The 23443-nt window shown below is 38.7% G+C and overlaps 1 protein-coding gene across 1 annotated transcript in view; it reads right to left on the bottom strand.

Annotated features, from left to right (window-relative positions):
• DCC (DCC netrin 1 receptor) overlaps positions 1-23443 on the bottom strand; it is a 1223862-nt gene that overhangs the window by 110153 nt on the left and 1090266 nt on the right. The window contains exons 14-18 of the mRNA XM_086960395.1: positions 22826-22936; positions 12914-13108; positions 10280-10375; positions 2960-3198; positions 1705-1843 (exon numbers count right to left, since the gene is read on the bottom strand). Of these exons, the coding sequence (XP_086816521.1) occupies positions 1705-1843; positions 2960-3198; positions 10280-10375; positions 12914-13108; positions 22826-22936 (780 nt within the window). The remainder of the gene's footprint in view (positions 1-1704; positions 1844-2959; positions 3199-10279; positions 10376-12913; positions 13109-22825; positions 22937-23443) is intronic.

The following is a 23443-nucleotide window of genomic DNA, read 5'->3' as shown; positions in this document are numbered from 1 at the left end:
CAATCTCAAAGGATGTCCTGAGCCACGGTTACAACATTATGCAATCAACATGTCAGGAATTAATAATGTCTTAAAGTTGTGGTGATTACATCTCAAAAGGAGATCAGCTGTCATGTGGTATTAGAAAAGGCTCAAAACCACAACCAGATGCTGTTATTTGACATGCAGACCAAGTGTGGTCACAAAACAGATGCTTGTCACTGACATTGCAATTAACAGTCACTTCCAGTTTGGTAGCAATTTTTAACTTCCATACCAATTTCTATAGTTGACAGCATTTTTGTCTGGCGAATCAAATGATGTGCTCCGCTTGTGATAATTGTGGTATTCGTCCAAGTGGAATACCATAACATCAGTGGTAATATGTCATTATATCCACGTCGAGATTACCTCTGTCTGGTGGAGGAGTAGAATGTTTTGTGGTGTGTAGTACATATGATCCCTGACCTGAGTATATCAGGCAGGCTTACCTCTAGATCAAACTATAATGCTAGGAGTCAGAGAGAGAGAATGTATTGCCCTTTCTGTTCTACGTGTTCTCCCTGTAGCAGCAAAGGAGCTTGGACTCCTGCTAGAGTTCAGTATTCTAGAATTTTATTAGTAATGTTATATGTTAGTCACTTGAAATAAAGCACTTTTTTTAATAAGCCAGTACGAGATAATATTGTCATAATGGAAAAGTATTATGACCATTAGGATTTGTCAGAATTAAAAACTGAAAAAAAGAATTTTGGTATTTGCATATATTTGTTTGTATTTTATTTTTGTAGATTTCTATGTGGCTACACCGGCTCTGGTGTGTGTCAGAAAACGTTACATTTCTTGATTTTTGCCCTCTTCTTAATTGCAATGATCTTATGTATTTAAATCAGAATATGCCTATACGGGTTTCACTTTACCTACATTTGAGAGTAGCTATGAGGATAGCTGCAATTTGTTCATCTCAGATCGCCTTCATATGGCAGATGGTGATAGTAACAATCTTGTGATAGTAATTTTTCAACAGCACAAATTAGAGATGTTGTGGTGGCTATTCTTTCCTTATGTAGTATGTATACAATTGGAGTTGAATGAGAAATGAAACAGCTGAGCACCCTACAATGTTTAATCTGCAGATTAATCCTGGTGAGACTAGGTACGTTCCTTTGAAAATGAAGATGTTCAGTTGTTTGCACAAGAAGATAAGAGATGGGGTCCGGGGTATCAGCAGATGTTCAATTCACCGGGTACGTATTCAGGAACATCACATATTTTCAGCTGTGCCCCCAATGGGGATAAGTTTGCTAATTACACGTACACACAATATTTAATTTTGGACCGACCTTCTGCCTCCTTCCAGTATTTAAATCGATATGCTTCTTAGTTGAAGGTCACTGAGGTGTTCTTCTAATTATGTGTTTTAATTAAATTGTATATCTAATTTGCAATGCGGATAGTGTCCTCAGATCCTCTTGAGAATGACTGTTATTTACCATTCTCTCCTGTGGTGTGAGCTATTTGAGACAACAATCTTCATCAATGAATGTAATTCGATCTTGTTTATGAGAATTACAGAAGCAATAGATAAAGCGATATATAAAAAGGAGCCATGATATTTGCCTGGCACAATACTAAAACTCTGAATTCATGAACAGACCTTTTTTTAAATCTCGACTACCATTTCAAAGAAGCCTGACTGAAGTGTTTTTCAGTATTCAGAATTACCTGATTCATAAGTGGTGGCATGTGCAGTCATACTCCAAGTGCTTGACCGTCTACCTTTTGTTACTGTGACCGAGAACTCATACATGGTGTTTGGCTTCAGACCCGTAACTGTGTGACTGAGAGCTGTTGTATCCGCAGACTATGCAAAAAAATGATAAACACACCATGTTAGTACATGACAAAAGTAACCTTTCGAAAAATACTCATGCGTCAAAGATCATCTTGAATGAAAGTGTTGCGTTCCTTCATTGAAGGATCTATTTTTAATTAATTATAGCATGCTTTAAACCATTCATTAGGTGGCGTACAAACAGCTATAGACACTATTCTTTGAAAACTATAAATTAACTGAATATATATATTTTTTTTTGTGGGCAACAAAGATTCCCCAACATAGTAGTAGAAGAGGTTCTACACACCTGTTAGAAAAGAACACATGCAATTCAAAGTATTTAATACTCACCTGTTCTAAGCACAACTCCAAATATACTATCAACTCCACATATAAAACCCTATCTAAATGCACAGTAATCTCAGCACCAATGGAACATATGCAATATGACGAATACCATGACCATACTCCTCTTTTAATACACAGTGACATTGTGGGTATTTTAGCTTATTGGCCATGTTCAAAATAAAGAAGAAAGGAGAATTACGCAATCCAATGGTTTTCTATTTGCTACTTTTCAATAAAGAAGCTGTAGAGGGATACAGGATACAACTCTGTCAAGAGTGTCAAATAGGGGACACCCAGAGCCAATTATAGTGTGCAAAGTATATGCCTAAGCCAAATGTCAGTGCATTGCCTGGTTTATAAAATGTACATTATGTTGACACAATAGGCCCAACTATGTCCTTTATACGTGAAATGTAATGATCTACTTTAAACATTTCCTTCATTTAGATGACTATTTGATATTAATATATTTTCAAATGCTCTAAGTTCTTTTTAAAAATATATATATATTTGGCCACATTACAGAATATATCACACAATCAATATAATTAAATCGGACATGCATACCACACTTCTATCAAATGATAGGATTTTAACAATCCAAAAAGTGTACATATGTCTTAAGATGATATATTGCTTTGTCAATTGAGACACAACATGCTTGTCAATTTCATCCCAAACACACACTCATAGATGTTAAATAAATAGGATTAATTAAAAACTAAAAGTATGTAATCAAAAGGACATAGTGAGCAAAGCACAAGTCAACAATAGAGCATTTTGTTATGGAGTCACCTTGTATTTTGCACTGGTAGAGTAGCTCGTCCTCCAGCGAACTGTGTAAAAGCGAACTTCTGTTGACTTCTGGTTCTTTGGAACAGAGTTGTCTGCCCAGCTGACTCTAACTGCATCCTGAGTAAGGGCTACAGCTTGCACACCTACTGGGGGGAGCATGGGGGTGGAGATATCTGGGACTGAGGTGGGGAAATCATCAAGCAAAGGATAAAAATCAACTTCTAACGGGTCAATGGGATCTGGGTAAAAAAAAGTGCCAAATGAGCACATCGAATGAGAAATTAAATAGCAGTCAAGCACATCACGATGAGTTACATGTAAAATAATGATAATCAATGATGGGAAAAGACATAAGAAGAACAGAGAAAAAAATAGTTATTAAATAGGATACTGAGAGGTTTACAAAATAAGCACAGCCATTGGCAAATGTACATTTCATATGTATTATTCTTTAGCACATCATTTCACTTCATCCATGAATGTGTATCCTTCATAAACATTCAGATCCTGATAAAAGCAAATGTGTGTTCTCTTTATATAGAAATAACAAAGCCATTTGAATAATATTTTACTGACAATAGAGAAAAAATCAAGTAAAGAAAGTAGAGTGCCTTGGGAAAAATACATTACTTAGAAATTGATATTCCATATAACTGTAAGAAAATCTACATATTTATTCTTATTGCTATCATCCAGTATGCAACATGACAACTCATCACTTTAATGTATAAGTAAATAGCAGTGTCAATTATATTTTTATAGCGCAAAATGTGCTCCCTTAGTACACATGGATCCCCTTTACTCAGTGGCTTCCCTCATATTGTCCTATTACACCACGCACCACCTCAAGGAGGCTATCATGCACAAGGTAATATTTCAAAGATTGTTGCATTAGTGATAAATGTATAAAAGCATGTTTGTTTATCCATGCGTGTATGTGAAGTTAAATTAAATAGAAAACTTAGTTATGTGTGAATGTTATGGTTTGGCAGAACATGTGTATAAGCTAATTTGTAGTATTGCACGCCTGCGCCACTTGCTTTTTTGGGCACGCTTAAGAAGAACTACTGAGCTGTCCAATTATGCTGCTGCCCTTAACAAGTTGATATCAATTGATGTTGGGATTAGAGTAAAATGGATAGTCAATATTAGTCAGCTCTTGGTCGAAATTGGTCTTGGAGAGACATGGGTATGTCAGACCCCACCTCCCAAGCAGGCATTAAAGCATGCCTACTGGGATTGGGTGCAGATGCGTGATCTATCAAACCCAAAAACTGGGAAACTTACTGAAGGGTTCTTTGAACATAAAAACATCTCTAGATTGGAACCCTATCTTGACTTCATACAGTTTCCCAGGGAAAGGGCCCTATATATGAAGATGAGATTAGGGACCCTGCCACTTAATAATGTGATAGCATCATGGAAGGGGTCTAATTTAGTGCCTGCACCTTGCCCATGTTGTGCACACCATACTGAGTCCATTGCCCACTTTTTTCGGGCATGCCCGGCTTACGAAAGGGCCAGAGCTAAGTGGCTAAAACCAGTATGTAAAATGTTGGGCCTTACAGATTACAGTGCTGCATTAGGCATCCTGAAAACTGAAAACTGATACTTCCTCCTTGACATTAGTATGCAGAGTACCAAATTTCTGGGCTGCGCCTGGTTGAACAAAGTACCAGGCAAGAATGCAGCAGGTCCCAACACTTGATGGACTTTAGGGTAAAAGACCTGTAAATTGAATGTCGACCATGATTATCGATCCAAAGCTGCTATCCTATTCCTTATTGCTTATATGCACAGTGATTTTTCATTATCTATTGTATATAACTTCTATTTTTAATTTGTACATATTGTAGTTTTTTAATGGCTTAGAAGCGATTTTATACTATGATGGTTTTTAAATGACAAATGTTATCATGGACATAAAATGGATGTTTTTATGCTTTTATGATAAATCTTTTATCGAATAAAGCTTATCTACTACTGCTAATTTGTAGTACCACCCATCCATATGTGAATAATTATTTTTTCTGTGCCTTCGCGTATCTGTTTCTAATACTTTCTATATATTTATCTTCCTATTTTTAGTCATATGCATAAAATATATAAGCGTGTTGCCCTAGACGATTTACAGTAAATCAACTTGGCAGGATACAGGACACATATTCAGAAATCTTGCAAGATACAGAGTAGTCCAGTCATTTAGAGGTCACTTTTCAATATTATAGACACATACACTTCAGGAGAGGTTGATTCCTATAATTTAAAGTTGATATAAATTGTTCCTGCTTCCCTGGAAAATTGATAACAATACTTCCCTCCACTAAGTCTCTGTACTGCAATGGAAAAACAGCTTCTTAAATTCTTTCCTCAGGTTCTACCAGATTTCCATTTCGGATTTCCTAAGCTTCTCTGGTGAATTAAATAAATATGTCACAGGCTGCAAAGTCACAATGAAAAAAGGTGTTTTCTGTGCACTCCTTGTAGCTGTGAATCAAAAACATCTCTTGCCAGCACTCCCACCTTCCACTTCTGCCTCACTGGTGGAGGGACTGGCATATTCTGGCCCTGAATATAGTAAATCAGAAAGTCTACACTGCTGCTTGAGATGTTCAGGCGAGTTCAGATTCCATTTTGTTATCACAGACTATTTCTGATTCTATGACACCCTGAGAAACACGCACCATTGCATAAAAGGATGACTCAATAAATCCAGCACTCAATACTGGCAAACCCAACTCTGCCTCCAGACTTTCGACGACTGTAAGGTACTAATACATTGATTGCTATTAACACCACTTAGAAACAAGAGTAGAAATGTGTTAAGACAGGTTGTCATTAATTTTGCATTGCATGGTACTTTATAGCCAATCTTTTTGAGAATGTTTATTTATTAAAAAGCAAAAAAAAATTACATTTGTATATACAGCTCTATCTTCAAGAGTTATTGCTGTCTGGAAGCGCTATAACTAACAGTTGTTCCTATTCCTAATGTGATGGGAGTCGGTTTATAAACCTCAGAACTATACATTCATTGTATACCCTATGTTGACCCGACAATGCAGAAGTTGCAGAAGGAAAGGCTTACTTTCAGAAGTAGCTCTCTCAATGCTACATCAGTTTGAAAGTGTAACATGTTTGACTCAGCCTTTATAGGAGTTCAGTGAATGAAAGAGCAACCAGTCTGACTGAAAATTAGCTCATTAAATGTTTGATCATAAATTAAGCTAAACTGGTGTTCCCTTAATGCACAAGTGTTCTGTGCAATTCCAGAACTTTAATGGCTCTGTTGACCCATTTTACTTCAGCAGCCAGTATTCAAAGGAGTGATATACTCTGTTTCTATGAGCTCCTCTCAGTGACTGCAGTTGTAATGAACATGGCCCTACCATTTAATTTTCTGTCACGTGGTTCAGATGTTATCAATATGGTGGGGCAGGGCCCAGTTTTTCACTTCCATCTGTTTGCGTCCGGAAGAAGCACACAACACCACGTTGGGAGTCTGCTATGGAAAATACTCACAATGTGCTTCTGGCGCTTTGTTGAAATCGAACCAGATGTACGTGTCGCCATCTTGTGTCTCCAGGAAAAGGTTTAGAGGATAAGGACATCGAGTTCTTTGTTGACAAACCTTCAGAAACAGACAGTCCAAATGCACCACTGTCTTTCGCGCTTTCCTCATTGTTTGAACATGTTATTGGCAGAATCAATCAATGCACTGAAACAGGTATAATTGAACACATGGCTTCCTTAGGGAACAGGCAATTAGCCATGGCTCATCTGCGGCTTGTACAAAGTGGTGGTAACTCATTTCCTGTGCCTACATGTCTTCCCAGTCCAACCTATTCTCATAACTCTACTATTGGCATCGTTTTTGTCTGATGAAAGAGAAGTGAAAATAGTGTTGATTGGACAGTAATAATTACCCACGTTTTAATTTAAACAACTCTCCAGATATTTCAGTACCCACAAGGCATCACTTCTGTTCCTTACAGGACTCCGTGTAGTCAATTGGTAAGTCTCATAAATAAACGTTTTTCAAATGTCACCCTGAAGCTGCCTCGTCTCAATAATTCTATTTGTCACAAATATCAAATTGTTTATATAGACAACCAGCGGTCTTGACAATTCCACAACTTTGTAACGTTTCATAGTTATATGAACACACTGTGAGTAGACCCAGAAATGTAAGTGGTTTAGGTTTTTCTTTATTTTTAATATGAATCAGCATCTTTTATTCCTATAGACATAAATAGGCAAGAAAGGCTAAGAATAGTTTAGGAAGTTTGTGCATGATGGATCATTAAAATTGTACCTTCATTCATCCCATATAAGCCAGCAGGCAAGAGACTTGTACCTTTACCAAAAATGATATCCTTGAAAACGTTTGGCTTAAATTGCACCCTTCTGCCTTCTTTCATATATTAACCCAGTTTATGAAGTGCACATTCTTTCTGTTTTCCTGAACATATACGCATTTTTCTTGTGAGAATACTTCAGATGAGCATGTTTCATCTAGTCACTTGTAAGCACCTGCTGCCACGGTCTTCATTTGTTGACAGTAGTATCCCATATGGGTCCCCAAATGATTTATCTACTGCAATGTTGCTCTCAGCGACTTAAGAGTCACTCATTGGAGGAGGTTTTAAACAAGGGGTGCAACATAAGGGATACATTTTCAAATGACAGCCTGCATTTCAGGTGCCACGTGACCTTCTTTATAATATTTTTAACTTTTAGTAATTATGTGTTTGGCAATGTGTGCGATGTTTCGTGAGACAGAGTGAAAAGATGGACGCCATGTTTTTATTGTAACCACACTTTTACGTTATTGGTTATTACTAGATATATAATCAAAAATGGGGGGATATGGCGGTAAAGGTTAGGTTCATCCTCCGAGGTACATATAGAACAAAAGAAATCTGTAATTGTCAGAACAAAAATCTAACCAAATGGGTGGGGATTCTGCTGAAGGTGCGAAAAGGGCATCTATCTTAAGAAAAGAGGAATTCTTTTCTTGAGTCCCCTCACAAGTTGCAGCATGCCCCAAACAGCAGCTGTTTGGAATTGCCCCAATGATGAAGCATGTCACCTAGGGGTAACCCTGGGTGAGTGAGGGGACTCAAGAAAATAATTCCTCTTTTCTTAAGATAGGGATCATTTTTGCACATTCAGCAGAATCCCCATCCATTTGGTTAGGTTTTTGATCTGACAATTACAGATTTCCTTTGAACTATATTTCTAGATATAGTCAATAGATTGATGTTGAAATATGAAATACAAAGAATGTTGCAATAAAAAGAACACAATGATGACATTTCAGTAAAGTCCTAACTCAGTTATTCTTAACATCTTCATGTTCTTGTAACTATTCTACTTCACTTTCTATTAATCAAAGGCTTTGATGTACTTGAGCAAATGGTTATCCACTCAATTACTCACCGACTACTGCCTCACCTTCTGTGGACAAGTTTCACATGAATTGTTTTCTTAAGAAACAAATACACAGCTAGAACTATATAATACATGAAATCCTGCAGTTCCTCCTGTAATAAGAAATTATATAGCTGCTCTACTTTAGTTTCTTATTACTACTACACTTTGATGTCACAATGCTGTCAGAACCAGAAGTCAAATTAAAAGACAAAACACAGCACTTGAATAAAGCTGCAGTTCACAAAAACAAAAACAAAATCAGATTTTTTTCTTTTTTGCCTCTGTTTTTTTTACTGAACAGTGATACCCAGGATGGAGATAATTATGAAAACGTGTTTACTTTTTCCATGCCATTGTTAACTATAGAAAAAATAGGGTTACTCCCGTATGTATTTGCAAATTCCCAGCTAAGGGCTCTGGTGTATTAAACAGATTCTAATATATTTTTCTGCAAAAAATATCCATATGTTTGTTTGGTTTGTTTACTTTTACAGTAAGGATTCTACTTTTATTTTTCATGGTTACAATAATGCTATCACTTTCAATCAAAGAGCAATGAGTCAAGATTTTTTGCTTAACTAAAAAAGTTATGTCATCATGGCGTAATGTCAGGTATTTCTGACACTTGAGAACAATTGTGTATTTCTTGTATGTTGCTGAACTAACACCTTTTGATAAAGATCTTCTCCGCTGTTTACGCAATATGGGATACCTAAGGCATAGAGATCACTTTGTCCAGGGTCTTGTTATTACCAAGGCATTCAAATTTAAAAGCCACAATGATTGTCCTGGGGATGATTCCTTGATTTCTAGAACCCGAAGGTTTTTTTTACTTTTTGTGAGAACCCAAGGCATGCTATCCAGGGAGAGATTTAACTTGGAAATTTTTGAAATTTCATCAAAGTCAGGGGTTAAAATATAAACCTTTTCCCTACAACTCGGTGGCTATTGACTGACCCTGAAGAGTCACCCTACTTTCCGTCCATACTACAAGTTTGTATTATTGATGGTTTCGCATTTTACAACTGATTAACCGTAAACCCTTTGGTTCCTTTTTTTTTGTGTGTCTTTGCTTTTCCTTCGAAAATGTTTATACTAATATCGGTTTCTCCATTTTTAGGAAATTTTATTTTGTACATTTTTATCTATTTGATAAAGTTTGGCATGGACCTTTAAGTTCCTTATTCTTTGGTTATATTGATATCTGGTTTGCTGGTACATACGTTATTATACGTACTTTCTCAGGGGATTGACTGGTAGTTAGAGCAAGTTACCAAAGATGAGCCAAACTTAGCCTTAATGATAGGCCAACAATACATATCAATAACAGAGTTATAGGTCTTCAGAAGAGAGACAAACTGATGCCACTATTGCTGTTTTGCATTAACGACTATATCTGTATTGAACTAGCTCCTTCTTGCAGTTTCATTCTTCTCTCTGACATTTGTTAAATTGAGATGATGTGTTCAAAAAGAGAGACTGAATTATTTTATGTTATGCCTTTTACATTATAGTTAGACAGCTTCTCCTTGAGATAAAACTAGTGTGAAAGACACAGTTTGAAGAGCAGCTGAACATCAGGTAATAGACGAAAGAATGATAGGGTTCTGTTTCCATTAAGGGAGGTACTTTAAACATAGTAATTAAAAGATTCTAAACCTGTAAGAATCACCACTGCAAAAATAGCACACTGTATATCTCAACATCACTCAATTTAAACAAATGATAATAAATAACGTAAACTGATGTAATTATATCTGGTCTACATCTTCTTCCAATAGGTTTTGTAGATGTCATTTGAATTTGTACTACCCTTGAATGCTTTCAACGTTTTTCACAAGGGGATCAAGATTCCTAAAAATTAATTTAATGGTTTCAACACACCTGTCATGGATCTTGTAGTTGCGCTTTCATATAGTGGAACTCCCTCCCCTGCATTGTTGAAGGCTTTCAGGGAAATTACATAATGGGAACTTGGCTCTGCAAAAAAATGAGAAGGCAAAACACATATTATTTTGATAGTTCACTGTTGCATACAAGATTCATGAAAATATTTTTACACTGTTCATTAAACTATCATTATATAAATCAAACTACTTTCCCTTTTCCTAAAAACTACATAGTAACTCATTCACACTCTATAGTGAGTAAGTGTGTATTTGACTTGACAACTATGTATTACAGGCCTGATCTAGTCTTTAGCAAGCCACCCACCAGCGTGTCAGTAAGAGTCTGTTGGTATCTCTAAGCTTGCCGTGGTGTGTCCAGTGTAGGTCGAGGGAAACAATGAATTTGGTGGGGTGGATCAACCACTAAGGTAATAATTTCTTACCACCTCAGTCACATCTATCTAAATACTTTTTACTTGTGAATAAAACCTAGGGTCTAGCCAAACAATGTCATAATGTACATGCTGCGTCCGAAAACTAATGTGCTGCATGAGACCTCTCTAGGGACCTTCCAATTGCCTTCCAAATGCCATTATTCTTCTAGGTCAGAATTTAAGACTTACAATTTGTCATGATTTAATAAACAATAAAATGCTGTTCTTTTAAATTGATTTACTCCAATTTATTTCAGTTTTATAAATACAGGTGTTATGCTGGGGTGAGCAGATAGTTTGAAGCATCTCCATCATTCTAGAGGGGGAGGGCAGATACAATCAGAACCTACCATGAAAAGTGCCACTAGGCAAAATATGTTTTGACACTGTAGCAGAGAGAAAAATAGATATGTGAGAGAACAGGGAAAGAGACAAAAAAGAGGCCATTAACTAAAGAAAAATGTTGACACTAAAAGGCACAAATATAGATGTAACTACAAGGATTTTTAACGGATATTACTTTCCTTTTCAACATTTCACTAACATACAAAACTTGAATTAGCATAAATCAAGGTATCAGCTTACACCATTGACAAGTGGCTCCTGGAATGGTAATGAATATATAATATTTAATTATGAGAAAGGGCCCTTTTTGAGTAGTTCATCCCCCATGTTTTTTGTAAGCTGATGCTACTGGATTTCTAACTTTGTACCCTGGGACACTGCTAATCAGGCTCCAGTGCATGTACTGTAATCCCTAAAATGAGGTACATTTGACTAACTCGTAATTGGCACATTCAACTTTCAATATGGCCATCATATATGGTGTAAATATTGACCCATAGTATTAGTCCCCATGAATTAGGGCTTGTGGAGGTCCTGGAACTGGAAAGAAAACTTTCTAAATGTTACTTTTCCTTTATTCTCATAAATCTGATTACATTGAGCCTTTGATAATTATTAAAACGAGTTGTTGAATCGTATTTTGAGCTGGTCCCTACACTGAGGTAGCAGGATGCATTTTAAATATTGTTTGCCAGTGTGCCTCTATGGTCCAGATAGCCTCACTACATTGAAAATAGCTTTTTGCTGTTAGCCACTGTAAGAACATATTAACATTAAAGTCCGACATTTCCTAATTTTAAATACTATGCCCCCTGCCTTGCGGGCAACAAGGCCTACTAAATGGTGACTTAGAAATATTTAAAAGGAAAGTTTAATAATGTCAAAATGGTTTATTTGAACAGGTTGAATTGCAGTTTTTACACTGCCCCACTCAGGCAATAATGTTAGGCCTAAAGCCATGTTTGTACTGACACTGTAGTTGATAGCACAGCATTTAACTTCGAGGTCCTGGGTACACTTTTTTACCAAATGCTAAGGTTGTATATTCAAGTTAAATATGCCAGATACAAGTATATCAATTAAACCAGGTTAAAAGCGAAGCACTGGCCCTGTATTACAGATTCAGGTGGTGAGGTAGTGTGGCTCACTGGTTAGAGGCAGCAGACCCGAGAGCAGAGGACGGCCCGGGACCAGGGTTCGATTCCCGGCGCGGCAGGTTTCTGGACCAGGGTCAGCGGACTCGATAATTCTCTTGCCTCGGTGCCCACTCTGATCAGCGATCACACTCGGCAACTCTGGGCATTAGCTTGCCTCATCCTCACTAACGGCCCCACCAGACCGCCGGGGATGCCTGGTCTCACCCTGGAGATACCCATTAAGGGACCATCTCTCAGGGAAGCCAGGAAGGGTTTCGCAGTGGTCGAAGCGCCTTGGGACCCTCCGGGTAAGTAGTGCGTGTAGTGCGTTATATAAATGCCTATACATACATACATACATTCAGAGTGGTACAGTACACTGAGTTCAACCGCCACCAAAAAGACAGGGTAAAAGTCTGGAGGTACAGGAATCAAAAGATGGGCACTTCCTACAATAGTTTCTCTAAGTCTAGCCTATTTTAACTATGACATAGCTACCAGGAGTTGAGCTCAGGTTTAAATTATTGAAACGTAGCGGTTTAATGATTTTATTACTTGTGGCGGACTACCATGCATATTCTTACATCAAACAATTAATTTGTTGTATAGAACATAGGAACCTATGACTGCTTAATAAATTTCATATTGACATTTAGGAGTGCATGCTAGCTAAAACACAATAGAGTGAGTTGCACTGCACATAGAATTGCTTACCCAAATTTTCAATGGAATAATATCTCTGCTTGCTGTCCACTCTCACTGTCTCTGCATAAGGGCTGCCAACACCATATCCAATAATGTATCCTCTTACAACAATGTTGGGGTTTAGTGGTGGAGTCCAACTCATAACTATGCCGGTTGTCAATGGCCGAACATGAAGAGAGCTTGGCTGATCAGGAACCTGAGATTCTGCAATTCAAAGAGGAAAACAATTAAGAAAACCCATAGTAGATGTATTTATTCCTCCAATATGTGGCATTTGCTTCCATCATTTCAGTATGCAGGTCTTTATAGAACTTCTCTCATAGCAAATCTTCATGGTCATGCAAGCATTTCAGAAATGTCAGAATAACACTGCACTGAAATCTTTCTGTTAATAATGAAATTGAGTCTATTGGTAGAAATGACGCTTCGCTACCTCTTAAACCAGATTCCTTTGTTTAATCACACTGTTGAGTAGTACTTGGGGTATTTGTGCTGGTCAGTAGGACTTAATTGAAGAGTTTTATTAACCATAATATAATCACAGTTTTACAATAAAAAAAATACAGTCATGTAGTCACACTTCTACACCTTTAGCAAAGACAAAGTGTTTTATCCTGAGTATCTAATGAAACGATGTCTTGTGTTAGAGTTAGTTTTCCTGTGGTTTGTAGAAAGAGTAGGCAAAGGTGAGACACTGCAATAGTAGTATTAGACAAGAAATGTCTTATTTCTCATTAACGAAGAGCTTTTATTTTCTACGTATTCATAAAAACTATCTGACACATGGGGGGAGTCAGTGAAAGCATAAGGCCTCACGATGTTTATGAAACTCAGCACAATATTTGAGTGTATATAAATTACCTGTTGATTGACTTTCTCCGTATGTTGATACAAAGTATTCTTAGGCTTTAGGAAGAAAAGATAACAAGAGGTTCTAAAGACTATATTCATTTTATTGCATATTTTCTGTTGGAGTTTGTTTTCTGTTGCAGTGCGGCCACCATATTATGAGCTCCTTACCAAGATAGCCACATAAGCTTGTCTCTTTGAGAGCAGAAGGAGACAGGCTGATATGTTACTATGTTGAAGGAACTCACAATACAGGAAGCAGAGATTTAAAAATGATAGCAGGCAAGTGCAACATTGATACAACCCCCCTCGGAAATTAGCAATGGAAAGTGAAGTATTCTCACAAGAAAAGCAGCCACATATTTATATATTGCTGCTTCCAACCACCTGCTTTAATCAATGTATAGCATCCAACACAGGTATTCCTAGAGCTATATGAAATTCATTGGTGTGAGGTGGATGATTGCATCTATCTAACTCATTAAATGGCGATATGAGTGTTTAGACACATGGGTGTTACTGATCAATTCTTAATGAAAGATAAGGCCTGTGGTACTTACAATGCCCTGACCAAAATACTATAAGTCTGTTGATACTGATGTATCACACTGTTTGATATGAATATGGTAGACAAAGTGACACTGGACTCTCAACAGCCTAAAGGGGCTTAAGAGTACCCACTGATGCCCCCTCCCACATTACTCTGCAGAGAAGACTAGTGAAAGGAAGATATTTTAGCAAACTCAGTGCTGCCTTGCAACACTAACTTAGAAATGTTACCCAGTTCAGGTCCCTAAACTGACGGCTCAAAAAATATGTTGAACTGGCAGTAGAAGGGGTGGGACTAAGTTTGCATCCTAATGCCCCCCAAAAAATTAGTCCCTGCCTCCCTGATTGCTAGTGGTGACTTTACAATTTGCACATTGTTGTGGCGGTTATGGACCACCACCTTTTTAATAAAGTTCAACTTTGTAATGTTATTTAAATAGCAGAAATGTTGAACAACAACAGAATTATTAACAAACTAAAAAGTATTAAGACTTCCCCAATAGAGTAATCTATCTATTGTATTGGAAGTCAGGTTGACCACAGTTGAGAAAGTCTGCATTGGTTAATATTGTGATAATGATTGACATACATATATCACCAAAAGAGAAAACAGCAATCAGACAGGAAAAGTTCAGAAAATACAGTTATCATATGAGGGCTGCATGTTTAGCTGACCAGATAGTGATAGTGGAATTAAGTAAGTCATATCTGTTTCACAGCCAAGATTTTTATAATGCAATTATGGTCTCTCAATACCATCTTATAACAATTTGCCTCTTACTTCTATTGTGTACTGAAAATAAAGTAAACACAACATAGCCAACCTTCTTTCGAGCAGTGGTTGTAGTTGCAGCCAAACAAATGCGATGTTAGCCTTCGCTGATAGCAAGAATTGACAAAAGTGTTGTCAGAGACACCACCTATGTCTTTATCAAAGTGTCAAATATGCAAATTCCACCCCTCCAGCCTCCACCCTGGAGAGGGATTACACAACCTGGCTCCAGGAAAGTACGCATTTGTTTAATAGCCCCTTTACTTCTTGATAAGGCCTAAGAAATGATTGTAGGTCTTCCTCCGTTCTCGAGGTCTAAAATAGCTGTACCCAGGGTGTACCTGGGATACATTTTGTATAAGCCCACATGTTTCTAAGGCCAAGCTAGGTGCTAGACCACGTGCCCCTTTAAATCCACCTTGCTACTTCAATTGTTTTGTTTTCTCAAAATCCACATAATCAACTCTGCACATAGATATTTGCCCCATGTTTGAGGAATGGTGTATTGTATGTAGTATGATCACTGCTGTCACCCATGATCTGGAGGAGAGGGAAGGTTAGTTACAGCCAGAGTGTGATTGGGGTGTGGGCAAGAGGCGATGCATTTTTTTCAGTTTGAGACAGGGAGGGGAGGAGGGACCATGCTATGTATGTCGTCGCATTGCTCATATGCCCCTCTGTTATAATTGACAGCAAGAGCAGATGAATTTTGGGGGGCGTACATAACATAAGAAGTGTAAATGGGTAAAAAGTGAAATATGGTGATGTTTTCCTTCTCAGGGTTCCGATTAACATCGTAAACACAGAGGGCCCGATTCACAGAATGAACTTAAGACTCAATCCTAAACTTACTTCCATTTTGGTATTCACAGAATGCACTTACTACTTTTGGCATTCACAGAATGCACTTACTACTTTTGTTATTCACATAAGTTAGGATTTTGTCTTAAGTTTGTCTTAAGGCAAACTTAAGACAGACTTAAGACAGACTTAAGTTGGGATTTTGTCTAAAGTCTGTCTTAAATCTGTCTTAAGTTTGTCTTAAATTTGTCTTAAGTCTGTCTTAAGTCTGTCTTAAGTTTGTGATAAAATCCTAACTTCTGTGAATACCAAAAGTAGTAAGTTCATTCTGTGAATGCCAAAAGTAGTAAGTGCATTCTGTGAATGCCAAAATAGTAGTAAGTTTAGGATTGAGTCTTAAAGTCATTCTGTGAATCGGGCCCCTAGGGCTCAACTCTTGTTGCCTACCGCATGTAATAACACACCCGCTTAATTCACACTTACCTATCTATAGTTCTATATATATAATTCACAATCTACTGTCATTTGGGAACTGGATAAGGCGCTGCTTGTAATAAATTCTCTAGTATTCTACTGAGCTCATACAATACCATGTTGAGCACATATAGATTTGTTCAGAAGAGTAGTACATGATATAAGCATGAGTAGAACATGGTATGTCCTAAGGGCTGAGCAATGTAAAGTAATTTAACTAAAATAAGGCAGCATCTTATCTGATCTCCGTAGTCCTAACTGTACTTTAGCATCAGTAATCATTGCTTCTTGTGGATATTCATTCAGGCTTGCCAATCTCTTGGAAGTCAAACCGAGCTCCCTGTTCTCTTCCATTTGCAAATTCCGGGGGCTCATAATCAACATTTAAAAACTTCTCAGCTGTCAGCAAAAGCAAGCAAGCTATCTAGGGAGACTTGAATCAGCAACAGTGTTTGGATTTCTAATCACTGCAACAAAACACACTAATTAAAAGAAATATCCACCGGGAGCTAGAAGAGTGCACAGCACTGTAGAGCTGCAATTCTCTGCTCCCCCCTTCAGTGCGTGGTGCAAGGGACATATGGTGAAGGGAAGCAACACATCACTGGGGGGTGTCTGCCAGGAGACCAGTTAGCAATCTGGGTAAAAATAGCACATGTTTGATGTCTGGCTGCTTTTATATAAGAGCAGATGAAACACCGCCACAGAAGTGGATGAATATGTCAATTTCACTTCAAGCATGCTCTTTACAATTTCAGGCAGGCTCTGGCAAATATATGTAATGCATTTTTGATTGATCCTGCTGCTGTTAGATTTATACATTTTGGTTAATTTAGTTGTATTACATCATAGTCGTGAGTCATCTTAAACCAACATTCATTATATGCTGAACTACTGTAAGAAGCATTGGCCTGCAAGCAATGCTTAATGTTTCATTTTTCTGGACTTGGACTTATTTTTCCTCAACAGATCCACAGCAAGAGAGAGCAAGGCAGATAAGGTAGAACTAAGGAGGCAAAGATAGTGTAGTGAAACAATGGTAAGAAAAATAAACTGTCAGAGTGGAAAAAAGAGGAAAGAATACTAGGGTGGTGGAAGAAAACAGAATAAGGACAATCCAGACTGGACAGCCTTCTCATTCGACAACACGGAAACTGGCAGCAGAGACGGAAAACCTTTGGTCACCTGTACTTTTTTTATTTCTACGAATAAAGCACTGTTTTAATACAGCACAAATATGTTGCCTTTGTGTGCAGTGGATCTCCAGCGCCTTGAGACCCTAAGGCGTGATTAGTTTGCGCTTTACAAATACCGAGTTCTGGATACTGCATGTCCTTCTCATTCTAACACATAATTAAAGAGATGAAATAATTTGTGATGGTCACACAATGTAGTATAGAGGCAGAGACAGGCCGACAAAATCCTAATTGCACATTATGGATGCTAGAACAGATTCTTAAAATGATCAGAAATAGTATCTCCCCTTTTAGGGTGCTACTTAATACCAGTTTGAAGTGTCTAAATGCGTTTGAGTCTGACAGATCATTTGTTGCTTTTAGTAAGTTTGAGTTAGTCTGCAAAATGGAAATCAAAATAACTCAGTGGGGCAAGGCAGCAGGCTGTATCAAGGACGGTCTCCCTCACCAAGAACCCACACACTACCAAAACCAACCTCCAAGAGGGAATGAAGGCCGTTGCCGAGTGGATGAGGAGCAGCCGTCTGAAACTGAACTCAGACAAGACAGAGATCCTCATCCTCTGCACCACCCCCTCTGCCTGGGACGACTCCTGGTGGCCGACCACACTGGGAACAGCACCGACACCCACGGACCACGCACGCAACCTAGGATTCATCCTCGACTCCCTCTCCCTGTCGAAGAAGGTCAAAGCCATCTCCTCTGCCTGCTACAACACCCTCTGCATGCTCAGCAGCATCTACAAATGGATCCCGACTGAAACAAGACGAACAGTTACCCAAGCCCTCGTCAGCAGCAGACTGGACTACGGCAACGCACTCTACACAGGACTCCCTGTCAAACACCTACGACAACTACAACGCATCATAAATGCCTCCGACCGACTGATCCTCAATATCCCTCGTCGCTGCCACATCACCCCCCACCTGAGACACCTGCACTGGCTCCCCATCAGCAAGAGGATCACCATCAAGCTCCTAACCCAAGCACACAAGGCACTCCAAAACACAGGACCAGCCTACCTGAACAGCTGACTCAGCTTCCACACCCCAACCCGCCAGCTCTGCTCTGCCAGCCTCGCCCTCGCAACCATCCCCAGCATCCAACGAACAACCGCCAAGGCAGATCCTTCTCCTTCCTCGCCGCCAAAACCTGGAACACCCTAGTACCACCTGCGACAGACCCAAGACCTTCTCACCTTCAGAAGACTCTTCAAGACCTGGCTCTTTGAGCAGTAGCAGCACCCCTCCCCCCAGCAACTTGAGACCCTCACGGGTAAATAGTGCGCTTTACAAGTGATTTATTGGTTGATTGAGGTGTGGAGCAAGTCCTGCTGAATTTGTTGGTTTTAGCGAGAAAATCTCAGAGTGGGAAACATCCACAGAAATTGCTATGTAAGCTGGATACTTTTGGCGCTTTCAGCTTAGTTCCAATTTCTGTATTCGAACAGGGCTCTGTGAGGCCCAATACCTTCTTGCCAGTGTCCTAATGAAAACAGATTTCCTGGTGCAAAGAAGCTCCAAGCAGGATAAACCTGTTTCTTCTGCTCAGGGAGGCCACACGTTTGCTGGATTGTGTCTGGTGGTTAGTCCTGTTCCTCCGAAAGCCTGGAAGTCCAAATCTGTTCTAAGTCATCAACTTTTCAGGGGTGACTCATTTACCTCAGTTTTTCACCCAAGGTACCCAGATTTGTGCTGAAGTACTTTTAGGAATTATAGGGCTTGATCCTGCCAATACGATTTTAGGGTCCGGGACAGGGTTCAAAGCAGGTCCAGTTGAAACTGGTCAACAGGTCTTCAGGACAAAAAGTGTGTTTTCAGGTGGTTGTGCCCCTCTAACTACACAGGAAGTCAGCTCACTGACCCTTAGAGTCCACTTCTTGTTCCTGGGTACAAGGAGAAGAACGTCTATCCAGCAGGACTCCTCTCAGGCCACAGCAAGCAGGGTTCAATCCTTTTCTGTTCTTCTGCAGACCCAAAACATGTTCTGAGGATGGTGCCAGGGAGCACTATATATATATGCTTGTTACCAGCTAGTGGGTGAAGAGTTATGTGTGTTTTAGCTGACCTCCTGAAACACCATTCATAGGGTAGCCCCACAGATTCAAGCCAAAGATCTGCTTTAAGTGTCCTTTGCTCAAATATTGTTAATGTTGGCTAAGTGGATCACTTACTCAAAGGACAGTTAAAATGCAGGAATTAAGAATTTAGAGAGCAATAGAGTTATGACAATAAAGAAGTAAGTGTCTTGCCAAGTTAATATCAAGAATGAGCTGAACATTTTCCATATTTATGTTGGGCCTAGCCCTTTCTGCAGGGTCTCCACAGATTGAAGCTAAAAATCTGTTTCAAGTGTCTTTCGCTCACACATTATTAATGTTGGCCAAGTAGAAATCTTACTCAAAGGGCTGTACTATAAGTGCAACAATTAACAATTTAGAAATTGATAGACTCATGAGAATAAAAAATGTAAGTGTCTTGCCGATTTCATAACAAGAATTAGCTGAATATTTTGCATTTGTATGTTGGACAGGGCTTTTTTTGCAGGGTCATCCCAGATTGTTGTCTTCCTCTACCTTCCTTTGCTGAACCCATATTTCTTGGCTTTTAGGACTGCATGCACTTTTTCCCACCTAACCAGTGGTAAAGGGCTTGACCTTGAAAACATGGTAACATTGGCCCTCACCTGATTTGTACATTCCATTTACATGTAAATCCATAGTATATGGTACTGCATGTACCAAAGGCCTGTAAATTAAAGGCAACTAGAGGGCTACAGCACTCATTGTGCCATCAACTAAATTAGCCTTTAACACCATTCAGGCCTGCCACTGCAGACTGTAGCACAGCTCCAAAGCACCATTTTGACCTGACAAAACAAACCTTTATGCAAGTCTTAAACCTTCCTTTTCAATACTTATACGACAACCCCAATATAGGAACTAAAGATCAAAGGGTAGGGTCCATAGTAGGATGTTTAGGTTTTGAATGTCCTGACAGTGAAAAACACCCAATGGATCTCCTTTGGTGTTTTGTGTATACCTTCCGGACATTGGGGCAAAGGAGCCTTGGGTGTGGGGCACTTTTAGCCCTGGCATCCTTAGGGTGGTCTTCCCATGGAATTTTTTGCCTTTCCCCTCCATGTTTTGAGGATTCTTTTTGTTGACCTTAGGACTCTAAGCACTTTACCATTACTAAAAAGTGCTAATGTGCATGTGATACTACCTGACTGGCATTTTTGTTGTACCAGTAGGTCCCTTATAAAATGGTGTTATATATAACCAGGGCCTGTACTTCAACTGCTACTTGTGGGCTGCAGCACTGATTGTGAGACCCATAGAAGTAGCCTTTCAAACCTGTCTCAGGCCTGCCACTGCAGTGCCTGTGTGTGCCATTTACTGCCACTTCGGACCGGCATTTACACTACTTGCCAAGCCTTAAACTCCCCTTTTATTATAGCTAAGCCACCCCTAAGGTAGGCCCTAAGTAACCCAAAGGGCAGGGTGCCATGTAAGTAGAAGGTATGACATGTACTTGTATGTTTTACATGTCCTGGTAGTGACAAACAGCCTATTTAATTTATGTTGTACTCCTGTGAGGCCTATCCTTCTCATAGGCCGGTATTGGAATGCATTAATACACTTTTGATCTATAATTCCTCATCAGATAGGAGTGGCATTGACATGTTTGATATGCTTGGAATGGTAATGATAAATCCTCCTTACTGGTGAAGTTGGATTTAACATTACTGTTTTAGAAATGCCACTTTTAGAAAGTAGACATTTCTCTGTACTTACTTCTCTTTGTGTCTTACAATATAAGTCTGGGCTGTACGACAACTACCCTTTGTGCATTCCCACTAGATAGCCACAAACACAGGAAGGTGAGGCTCATCTGCATTCTGAGAACTCAACTGCATTCATCTGCATTCTGATGGGTCTTTCTGGGCAGGGAGGAATGGTAGGGACTGACACTTAAACTATAATAGGTAGCATCCTGTTCACAAAATCACAAACAAAGCACTGATTTACCCCCACAGATAGTCTTATTGCACCCCCCCCCCCGATTGCAGTCCTCTGGATGGGGAAAGGGGGTCCTATGCCCCACTGCAAGGGGGTGTAAAAGGGGTCTTTTACACCCCCTTGCAGTTGGGTACAGACACTCACTACAACCATCATGAAGAGGATCGCTAATCCCCTAAAAAGTGCAGGCAGGATGCTGCTTGCACAGTGAATCGTGGAGCAGCTTCTTCTAAAAGACTCTGTATTTCACTTGAATGTGCTGACCCCATAACAGAGCAGCATAATCAATATTATATGGCACACTCCTTGATTGCGCAGGGCACATCTTTTAAAAGGTGAGCCCAACACAAACAGAACACACTGTATTCTGTAATGTGGCCGCAGGACCGAGGCAGATCTTTGTATAATGCTCCTCTCATGTATGGAAAGCTTGATCAGAACATGGGACTTGGTTTATATGTACACTGTCCGTTCCAGAACCAAAAAACACTTACTGAGTAAAGTTTTCAATAAACTGAAAAATATTTGCAAAAACAAAAAAAAACGGTAACCTTAAAGATAAATTACAGTTTTTTTATTTTTTGTAATAGTAATACATAAAAATCGGATGTAACGTAACTTGTTATATCATACAATTTCAACAGCATAACAACACACAGAAGTCTGGTAAAACATGGGCAACACATTTTAGCTGCCTTCAAATGTCCTGTAAGCAATCGGCTGTTTAAATAAATTCCTAATCAGGAGAGAAATATAAATTAAGCATTGACAAAATAGTTTTACAACAACATGAACTGTATTCATAGATATTATGGTATGAGTAGGGGTGACTTACTCTTGTAGTGCTCCTAGCTTACTTTTGTTTTCTAGAGTAAAGAAAGAGTACTCAAGCTAGCAAGTCTATGTCTCAGCAAAATGTTTTGTGACTCAAACTCAGTATTTTTAAGAAAGTCTTAGCATACTTCTGATTTTTTTCTCAAAATTGCTAGAAGCGTTAACACACAGAAGCGGTAAAAAAATGGCTCTCTTGACTACTGCACCATTATAGCTATGTATGCATTTTTAAGGCTTTTAACCAAATATTGTTATATACATGAAAGAAAGTTTAATTACAGCCAGCCTCTGCTACAAATAGTGAAAATATATCTAATGACAAGTTGCATGCTTGAACATAATGTTAAGAAACCCCTGGACTGGTTACACAAACAACAACAAACACCATTTTTATTCTGAAAGACAAATAATACAAAATCATTTACCATCAAGATCATTCTCTGGTGTTTCAGTAGTGAACCAATCAGAGGAGGGTCCTGTCCCATTCACTGTCATGGCTGATACCTGAAAACTGTACTGACTTCCTTTCTCAAGACCTAAAAAAAGAAAGTAAGAAAATGATCAGGAAATAATCGAGTGTACATCATAAATGAAAGGCTGGTCTAAAATTAAAAGAGTAATAAGGAGCCATAGAGCAAAACTAATGTACTTTAAAACCATGCAAGTCATTGTTGATTTTTTAAATGATTATAATGTGAAATAATACACTAAGAGTTATTACCTCACAGTGAAGTAACATGCAGAAGCAATTTGCTTAATCAAATTACAAAATGAAAAAAAGTTGAACAAAGTTCCAATGCTAAAGAAAGTATTACATTAGTATCAGACCTTGTTCTAGAAGAATATGCATTTTTTGAAGAAAAAGTTCATGTTAAGTCTATGTGATTGTTAAGTAATTGGGAGCACATTTGGGAGAGGGCAGTAATAGGACTCCTCCCATACAAAAGAAAAAGTTCCTTCCTCCCTCCTCTGCATTTCTCCTCACCGTTTTAAAAGTATGCAAGTGCATACAAAATGGGGATGCTTCAGCTCAGTCGATCACC

Source organism: Lissotriton vulgaris, chromosome 3_1 (genome assembly GCF_964263255.1).
Source record: "Lissotriton vulgaris chromosome 3_1, aLisVul1.2, whole genome shotgun sequence".
NCBI lineage: Eukaryota > Metazoa > Chordata > Amphibia > Caudata > Salamandridae > Lissotriton > Lissotriton vulgaris.
The sequence above is the reverse complement of the archived record's forward strand: the minus strand, read 5'-3'. Positions and strand labels throughout refer to the sequence as shown.